The 9,340-nt window shown below is 62.4% G+C and overlaps 1 protein-coding gene across 1 annotated transcript; it reads right to left on the bottom strand.

The window, feature by feature from the left end:
• Nucleotides 1-1,818: 1,818 nt before the first annotated feature.
• On the bottom strand, nt 1,819-9,340 carry SUSD2 (sushi domain containing 2). The gene is made up of 15 exons (XM_044243813.1): nt 9,228-9,340; nt 7,585-7,792; nt 7,326-7,477; nt 6,741-6,908; nt 5,993-6,167; nt 5,667-5,868; nt 5,378-5,463; nt 5,030-5,298; nt 4,812-4,955; nt 4,560-4,718; nt 3,521-3,769; nt 3,145-3,414; nt 2,824-3,000; nt 2,643-2,745; nt 1,819-2,492 (listed from the first exon to the last, which is right to left on the bottom strand). The coding sequence occupies exons 1-15, from the start codon at nt 9,304-9,306 to the stop codon at nt 2,468-2,470; spliced, it is 2,466 nt and encodes an 821-aa protein (XP_044099748.1). The 5' UTR covers nt 9,307-9,340; the 3' UTR covers nt 1,819-2,467.

Raw genomic sequence — 9,340 nt, 5'->3', positions numbered from 1 at the left:
AACCACTCCCCTGAGATGGTGGTCCCTGCCTTTGAGGTCTCTAAAGGGTGTCTTTGTGGGACCCTGGGACCTTCTGCCTCACACAGGCCCAGAAGTACCGGACTCCCTTCAGTCCCATGGGAAAACCCATCAGGTGTCGGGACTTCCCAGCCTGGCCTGTCCCTGGCAGTAGGAATTCCAGACGTCTGGGGGCCAGGGCCACAGAGTGTGCACCCCTTCTGTGGGGGAGGGGTTGGGGCAGCTCTTGGTACAAGTGCAGGGTTGAGAACCCAGAGGGAGGCCATGTTTTCCTCTTTTAGGATGAAGCATTAACTGCCAAGGTCTGTTGGAGTGGGCGCCTCATTATTCCTCAGACTGGGCGGCACTTCTCTTCCTCTGAGCCTCACCCAGGCTGTTCCTCTGCCTGGAATGTCCTCGCTAACCAATCACGTCTGAGAATTCGACCTAACCTCTCAGTTATGGCCCAGGAGTTGTGAGCTTTCCCCTGCCATCCCTGGGGTACCTGCTCCCCCAGGTCCAGGCTGCCTCAGGAGGAAACTGACCTGTCACCCACCGTCTTGTGCCTGGACCAGCACTGAGGATTCAGGTCTGTGGGAAGCCAGCCCTGTCTTACCACATCTGCAGAGAGGAAAGTACCTGCTCAGTGGGCAAAGGGCCAGCTCTCAGCCCCATCCTGCTCTGAGCTGGAAAACAGTGGGGAAGCAGCAGCATGGGTCCTGACCTCCATATCCCTCCTTAGATCTCTTGGGTACCACCCTAGGAAGACCCCCAACCCCTCTCATCTGTTCCTCTGAACATACCCTATCACATGCAAGACTACCTCCTCCAGCAAGCCTTCCAGACTGCACCTGCCCCTACCACCCAGCTTCCCCACCTTTGCCCAGGACCCTCAGCCAATGGTAAGTCTAGCAGGGTGGGGAAGCTCTGCTTCTGCTCCTGGTGGTCAGTGCCAGCTGGATGGCCTGTGCTCCGGAGACTGCGGGATGACTCAAAGCCTTCCTAGCAGAGGGCGATGCAGAAGTGGGCCTGTATGGGCCTTGCTTGGCCAAGCTAGTGACAAGCCCACTGGCCCAAATGGAGTTGTCTGTGGACTGTCAGGACCTGGTGGTGTAGGTCCTACCATCTGCTGCCCCCACGTGGCCACTCTCAGCACTGCAGGTCGCAGTGAAGGGAGCCTCCACTTCCACTCATTGCCTCCCACCCAAGGTTTTACATCCCTTGGGCAAGCTCGAGCCACTGGCCTGGACCAGGGGGAAATCAACCTCCAACCCTCTCCTCCACTGTGCTTTCCCGGAGACCCATGATGCAAGCCTGGCCCTATCCTATGCTGCCAAGGCCCTCCCCTAGCCCACCACTCAGCACCCTCCCTAGCAATAGCATGAAGCCGCCTCCATACCCTGCTTCTGGACACTCCTAGGTAAAGAACCCAGGCACCCAGAAAATGGGCTCTGGTCAGGAACTACCAGTCACTGCCTACCTGCTGGGCGGTGCTGGGGCAGGGGAGGGGCCTAGGGGCGGGCTGGGCTGGGCCAGCAGGCTGCAGGGGTGGGAGGTGCAGGTGCCAGTGCTGGCCCCATCCCCTCCTGGGCACCCAGCATGGCACGCCATGGTGAACCCTTTGCAGACACAGTCCCTTGTCTTCAGCCCACGAAGTGGCCACCGTTCTCAATCCCACTTTTCAGGTGGAGACAGACCAGTGAGGGACCCACCCTAGGTGGCTGGACGGTGGACCTAGGTTGCTCTCAGTGCTGCTGGCCCCACAAAGCAACCACGGAACCGTCCAGAATCAAAGTGTAGCATGAGCACCAGGACACCAGGGAGGGGGCACCACAGGCTTGTTTTCTCTGGGTAGAGAGGGAGGGGTATCTCAAGTGACATTCCAGTCGAGTTAGAAGGGACATTCCAGAAGAGTTAGAAGTGACATTCCAGAAGGGTTAGAACTCCGAGCCTGGAGCTCAGAGAGTGACCCTCCACACTGGGGTCCTGAGGCCTCTCCCACCGAGGCTGGGCCAAGTCCTGCAATCAAGGCAGCTGGGTGCTAAGGCTCCTGTGTTGGGGCACCAGGGACCAGTGGATTGGGATCACAGGTATCAGACACGGAATCTGAGGTACCACCATTTGAGTTTCAAGTACCAGAGTGCTGGGTCTCTGGAGACAGGTGTTAGAATTGGAGGGAATTGAGTCTGGGGGTGAGAGCTTAGACTACTTGGGGACTAGAGCACCAGGTGCCTGTTGGGAGCTTCCCGGCTCGAGCCAGGTGTCCAGGTCTAAGGAGACAGAGCAGGGCACTAGGGTAAGGGTACACATGGGCATTAAAGGCTCAGGTATCAGGTGTCCAGGTCCCTGTACATGGTGCAAGGGATGGGGGATCGAAGTGCCGGGGTGCACGCTCTCCAGAGCTTTCTCCTGGGAGGCTGGTCTTGGCTCCAGGTTCTTGGTCTCTGGCTGCGGGCCAAATGAGCCCCCTTCAGGGCTGTGAACCCCAGCTGGCCCTGGAACAGAGACACCATCTAGAGTAGACATGGGGAGCACTGTGGAGTCTCAGTGGGCTGAGACTCTCCCTAGTGCCAACAAGGGAGGGGCACAGATGGGGTCCCGCTGGCAGAACCCTGGGCCTGTGGGGCTGGGGGGCGGGGCCTCACATGTTGCCCTTCCTGCGGCGTAGAAGCACATACACCAGCGCGACCAGAGCCACCACCGCCAGGCCTCCGAAGATGATGCTCAGTAGGACCGCATGGCTCCGAGCTGGAAACAGGGCAGAGGGGTGAGGGCGCTTGCGGGCGAGGTCGGGGGGGGAGAGGCAGGTGGGCCGGGCACCCTCACCTGGTTGGCACATGGGGCTGGGCCTGGACCAGGTGCCATCAGCCTGGCAGGTGCTGGCCTCTGCCCCAAACAGGTTGTAGCCGCCGTCACAGTGGAAGTGGACCGTGGAGCCCGCCAGGTAGCTGATACCCTCCTTGTGTCCATTGGGGGGCGGAGCCAGCCAGCCGCAAGACGTCACTGGGGTAAGGGACCAGGAGTAGAGCACAGGATGAAGCTACTGGCCGACAACCCCCACCCCCAACGCTGCAGCTGCCAGCTTAGGAGGTCACGTCCCAGTAGGACATGCCCATCCCATCTCTTCAGGCCCCCAGCCGCCCTCACCAGGCCGCAGGCTCTGCACACGATGCTGGTGCCGCTGGTGGGCCATCAGCGTGCCGTTGCCCACGCTCAGGCTCCCAGTGGCCATCACATCAAAAGCACAGAAATGGTTGTCTCCACATAATTCAGCCACCTCGGCCTGATTGGGGTTGGGGGTGGTCTCCTCGGCGAACAGGGGCTGAAAGGTGTAGTCATGCTTGGACTGATACAGGAAGTTGTTGACCAGGAACCAAGAGTCATAGGTAAGCAGGGACGAGGCGTTCTCCACGGCCCCTGGGGAGATACACAGCGGGTCGTGCTGGTGGCCGACGGTTCTGGAGTGTCTCCCTTCACACTGCCACGTTCCCCCCATTCCCCAGTGGGCCGCAGGGTCACTCACAGTCGGCCCCAAAGCGGAACAGCTCCCGGGAAGTGGACTCGGGGGGCAAGACCCTCCCATTGCGCAGGGTATAGTCGTCGGTGGGGTCATCATTCAGTGTCCCAAGAAGGCCTTGCGTGTGGGTAAGGAACTTCTCAGGCAGGAGAACAGTCACACTCAGGAACGGACGCTGGACGAGGACCTCCAGGCCAGCCCCTGATGATAGCATGATGGACACGCCGTCTTGGGCAGCTATGGACAGGAACATACCTGGGCACAGGGGGATCTGGAGTCAGGGTTGTCCACTCAGGGCACCGTGCCGTGACTCCACAGCCCCAGGATGAGTGCAGCAGCCTCCGTGGGCTCCCAGGGGAGGAGAGGGTGTCCCCAGGGCCAACCCTGCTGTGATACTCCCTCACCCCAGGCCCACACCTGTCCTGGGACCCCCACACTGACATGAAGTGCCCAGGCTCTGAAGGGACCCCTCACACCAAGGCCCTGGCTGGGGGGGGTCACCTGTGGGCCCTCACTCCTCAAGAAAGGCAGCAGCCATGCCCACCTCCACCCTTCCTGGGGGTCCCTGTACCGTCCGCAGTAGCAGGCCCAGCCCAGGTCCTGACCTGACCCATCCCAACCGCAAGAAACTCATTTCATTAGCTCAGTTCCCTGAGGCTGTGCCACCACAGAACGGGTGGACAGGGGGCTGCTCCTTAGCCCTTGGGGCCGACCAGCATCCTCGAAGCAGGTTATTCCTATCACTGCAGCTTCCAGCTCCTTGTCCCACCATCCGGGCATCTCAGGGTTCTGATCACATGGCTGGGGCTCCATGGGTGTGAAAGCATGAGATGAGACCAGGTCCCCAGGCTGGACCTCCCTACCTGAGGCCTAGAACCTCACTTGCCCAGACAGCCGTGGGCTGGGGACGTGGGTTCACCGTGCTGGGCCCCTCACCATGGGGCGCAGGGGAGAGGGGCAAACTTGCGCCTCGGGTGGGAAGGCTCAGGTGGGAAGGAGAGGGCGTGAGAGCAGCCCGCAAAAGCTCCCGGGCCATCCCACTCACCTTTCAGGTCCATCCAGCTCTGTTCTGTGAAGTTGAGCACCTCCTGGTTCAGCAGCACCTGCAGGACCCCCTCCTTGCCATCCAGCCGGACCTCCACCACGTCTGAGTTGCCCTCCTGGACAGCCACAGCCATCAGCCCTGTGCCTTGGTCCTGTGTGCCTGCGGAGGCACGTGCAGAACGGGGCGCTCAGCATCAGCCTTCCTCCTGGGAAGACCCCCAAGTCTCCCGAAGCCTGCAGGCCCCAGCCTCACCCTCTGAAGTCGTCCGGGTCTGGGCCCGCCCGTGCACCCTTAAGTTGGTCAGTGTGGCCTCCAGCAGCACGTACTCGCCACGCCCATTGAAAGTGAAGTTGGCGCCATCGAAGGTGACAAAGTGTGGGTCCCCAAAAGTGGAGGCTGGGGAGAGCAGAGGGTCAGGTGGGTTGCTCTGGTGCAGCCCTGCTCGGGGCCTGGCCTCTGTTGGCACCTACCTAGGCGCGACGGCCGGTAGCTCCGACAGTCACTGGACGGCCGCCGCCGCATGTACCGGGAGCACTCAGGCGCCCAGAGGCAGCAGTGGTAGAAGCTGACGACATCGTAGAGCCAGTGGGAGAGGCCAGGCACGCGGGGTGGTGTGCGGAACGGGGGCGCGCCCCAGTCGTGGCCACGGTCTGGGGTGCTGCCTCCCGTTGAGTCGGCCGTCAGGAGCAGGGTGCCAGCCGCCGTGTAGCAACACTGCTGGCCGGAGGCGTACCGGGGGCTGGGGGCAAGGACAGGTCAGGGCCACCGCTGATGCCCATCCCGGCCCCCCCGGCCCCCCCACTGCCTGGGGGGCTCACCTGGCTTGCACAGAGCGCACGCAGTGTACGGCCCCAGGGTGGTAGGTGCACACGCTGCCGTGCTCAATGTCACAGCCGTAGTCCGTCTACAGAGCGGGAGGCTGCTGTCAACTGCGCGAGCCTCAGGCTCTGCCACCCCCTCCCCGGGACCCGACCCATCCCCTCCCTCCTTTAGCCCTCAGACCCCAGCCTCACCTCCCTGGGGCCTCTAACTACATGCCCACCCTGGCTGCCTCTAGCTGGCCCCTTGCCCTCTCCAGGGCCCGCCCCAACAGGGGTTGAGGCTTACGTGGAAGCGGCCCGAGTCAGCCCGGGCCTGAGCCAGGGTGCAGGGGCAGTCTGGCACCTCCTCCAGGAAGTTGGGCAGTTGGTCCTCCAGGTCCTCCCAGGCCAGGCACTGGGCCCGGGCCCAGGCCTCGGGGTCCGCCTGGAAGTCCTCACCCAGGTGCCAGGCCAGCGCGTGCTCGTTGCTCCAGAGTGCATGCACATCTCTGGGGGGGAACCGTGAGCACACTAAGGGCCTCACCCTTCCTCCGTCCCCCCTGCCCCGGGGGCCTCCCTGTTCAGTGTGCTGAGCAGCGGCCCATCCTCTTGGCCAGGGCCCGGGGACCTTACTTCTCCCCTGCATAGTATCTGCTGCTGATGATCCGAAGTGCACCCACTTCCCATCTCTGGTAGTTCTGTGGTGCGGGCTTGGGAGTGAAGGTGAAGGAGCCAGAGTTGGGGATGTTTGTAGCCAGAGGGTACAGGTACGACCACTTTGCAGCCCACTTATCTGAATATGGTGTCCCTGAGGGAGAAAAGGCCTTAGTCAGCCCTGGGGTCCCTCCCAAAGAGGCCGGGGGCCCCTCCAAGTCCTGGGGCAGAGGAAGGGGCCAGGAGCCCATCTTTGGTGCTCAGAGAGGCATGACAGATAGACAAGACAGATGATTCCCAGAGGAAGGCCCGCCCCACTGCCCCAGCAAGGGACCTGGCTCAAGGGACCACCATCTCCTCTTCCCACGTTAGGGTCCCAAACCCACCTCCAGGCCGGGCCTAGAGCCATGCTAACAGTCCAGGGCCTTGGGAAGGCTGGGTAGAGCAAGCTTCTTCTGTTTCCAAGGCAAGCCCTAGATCCAAGGGCTGGTAATGTCCATACCTCCTCCCGGGGCTGGGCCCAAGCAGCCGGGGGCCTCCAGGCTCCCCCCACTCACATACTTCCCCCCTTTCCCATTTCTTGCCAGTGCCCTTCCCACTTAGCATCCCCGCGCCCGGGATCTGGCCCTGCCTGGAATCCCTTCGCTCCCACCTCTGTACGCCCCCAACTCCCAACCCTCAGGGCCCACAGAGCAACACCGTCGGGCCAGCCTTGGGCTAGCCTTACCTGTCTCCTCATAGCCCCAGAGCTCGATGATGACAGACTGTGTGGACAGAGCCGAGGGCTCCCAGGTCACGGTGAGGTTTCCCGTGATCCCAGCTGTGCCATAGTACTGCCAGCGTGTCTCATTCACCAGCTTGCTCTTCTCTGTCTCTGACACTCTGTTGGGGTGTACTGGGCAGGGGGTGAGGGGTAAGCGGAAGCCTGAGGCTCCGGGGGCTCCGAGAGCTGGGTGTGCCTCCCAAGGACAAAGTCCCACTGGAGCACGGTCTCTCCCAGACCCTCGATGTCAGGAAAGGACGGAGGCTGCGGGGGAGGTGGGGCCCTGGCCTCCCCCACCTTCCCCTGGCCTGCCTGAACAGAATGACCCACCTTGCCAGTGGACCCCGGAAGCCCCCAATCCCCTTTTGGGCTGGGAGTCCTGTGGGGATGCCAGGAGGCAAGGGGAGGAGCTTGAGAACCCTGGCCCCCGTGGTGGGGCGCACCTCCAAAGGGACTGGTTTAGCCAGAGCAGCCGGGCGGGCTGGCAGGCGATGCATGCCTAGGGTAATTCCCTGTAGGGCGGCCAAGGCTCAGTAAGGCGGGACTCACCAGCCAGCCAGGTCCCGGAGCGTGGAAAGGAGCGACCATTGTCCAGGGAGAGTGTGAAGGGGATGCGGCCTGTCTCATACAGCAAGGGGGACACACAGTGCACACGTCCAAAGGAATCCACATGTCCGAGGGTCTGGATACTCTCCTTAAACCTGAGAGGGTTGCAGGTGGCAGGAAAGGCGGGGCCTGGGTGGGGAGACCCCAGGCAGCCAGTTGCCCCTGGGTCCCCAGCAGCCACAGAGCCCCTCGGGCCTCCCACCTGCAGATCACGCCTTCAGTTGGTCTGAACCAGTTGAGATGCTGCACTACGAAGTCCTTGCCACCCATCATGGAGCCCGAGTAGGGAGAGATTTCCAGGCAGAAGTCCCGAAAGTCCGAGCAGCAGGAGCTCAGGCCGGAGCAGGTTGGGTGGCAGGAGCAAGACCCATCCCGGTCTCCACAGCGCTGGGAGCAGCTCCCAGGGGCACCTGGAGGAGAGGGCCCTGAGCGCCCGGCTGCCCTACAGGCAGGCCTGGGCATTTCTTTTCCCAGAACCCAGGACAGAGAAGCATCCCCAGGAGAATGCGGACCAGGAATCGCACTGACCGCCAAGTGAACAGAGTAGAAACCCACAGGCCCTGTGCGGTGAGGGATCCTTGGTACAATGATCTTGCAGTTGCCTGAATGACTTGCCAGAAGGAGGGGAGATAAAGGGCAAATGCCTCCAAGCAGAGATTTTTGCAGCATCAAGAGAAGCCTCTAGGGCAGGACTGACCTTCGGCCACCAAGTCCCAGGAGACCGCAACCTCAAGACAGCCAGAAGTGGCTGAGCCCTTGACCTGGGCTGGGAGGTGGTCTCTGGGTCGGTGGACCTGGCCTGGTGGACCTTCTGGAGTCCCACTGGAAGCCTGACAGGAGCTCGTTCCCCAGCCTCAGTGTGCCCCATCTCCCTTTGCCAGGCAACACTGGCTTACGGACTGTGGCCCCCAAAGGAGCCCCACCCTTAGGGGAGAGGGTGAGGAGTGCTCCTCTCCTCTGAGGGGAAAGGAGAGTCATCTCCAGCAGAGGGCTGGAGGGTGGCTTTGTGTGGGGCTATGGACATCAGGCCTCAGGGGATGGACCCTTGACAGGACTCCATACCTCTGTAGCAGGAGTGGCTGGGCAGGCTGGAGGGTGGTCACTGCAGACACGGAGGCAGGGATCACATGTCCCACCTGGCCCTTCCCTACCACTCCACCAAAGGAGGCCAGTCAAGGGCTGGGGTTGGACCTGAGCCACCCCGGGTGACCCCACTTCACCCAGCACAGGGACTGGCACTCAAGAGAGTCAATAAATATTTATTGACAGAGGATGTGAGGGCTCAAGGCAGTGGGGGAGGAGGCTGAATGAGGCCAGTAAGTGAGCTAAGGGGTTGAAGGGTGCTGGCTCTTCCCTGGAACAGGAGAGGGTGTGGCGGTGGGGGGGTGCGGGTGATGTTTGCTGGGAGCCTGACACTGCCAGCCCAGCTGAGCTTGACTCTGGGGTAGGAGCCTTCCATCCAGACTCCTCGGATTCAGCCCCACCCTAATAAGGACCCACAGTCTTGCCGGCCCCCTTCACGTGTGAGCACACCCTTCCCCGGGACTTGGGGCTGCGGACTGAGGACTCTTCTGAGACCTCCCACTGCCCCCGGTGGAGGGGGGGCACTTTCCTCCCAGGCAGCCGGCACCTCCCAGCGGGTTCAGGGTGGGCAAAGCCCAGACTCCATCCTGCCTGCAGCTCCTGGACCCTGGGCATCCCGGAATTTCTTCTCACAACCCCCAGTACAGTCCCAGATGGCCTGACAGATGGACAGAGGCTGAGCAGAGAGGGGCGTCCACCTGGGCACGGCCGCAGCAAGCAGGCAGAGGGAAGACGGGGCAGAAGCGCAGGGTGAGGGCGTACCTGCTGCAGGCCGGGGGCCGGGGCCGGGGGCTGTCGCGAGCAGCAGCAGCAAGGCCCAGAACAGGACGGGCGGCTTCATCGCGCGGCCTGAATCCGCAGCCTCGCCTCGCAGC

This window comes from Neovison vison, chromosome 3 (assembly GCF_020171115.1).
Source record: "Neovison vison isolate M4711 chromosome 3, ASM_NN_V1, whole genome shotgun sequence".
Lineage (NCBI taxonomy): Eukaryota > Metazoa > Chordata > Mammalia > Carnivora > Mustelidae > Neogale > Neogale vison.
The sequence above is the reverse complement of the archived record's forward strand: the minus strand, read 5'-3'. Positions and strand labels throughout refer to the sequence as shown.

Bases quoted from the DNA above. Each gene is read 5' to 3' on its own strand.
- SUSD2 (XM_044243813.1), bottom strand. From the start codon at position 9,306: ATGAAGCCGCCCGTCCTGTTCTGGGCCTTGCTGCTGCTGCTCGCGACA. The intron at 3,415-3,520 runs GTGAGTGACCCT...GTATCTCCCCAG, and splicing joins GTTCCGCTTTGGGGCCGACT to GGGCCGTGGAGAACGCCTCG. The intron at 3,001-3,144 runs GTGAGGGCGGCT...CCCTTACCCCAG, and splicing joins TGTGCAGAGCCTGCGGCCTG to TGACGTCTTGCGGCTGGCTG.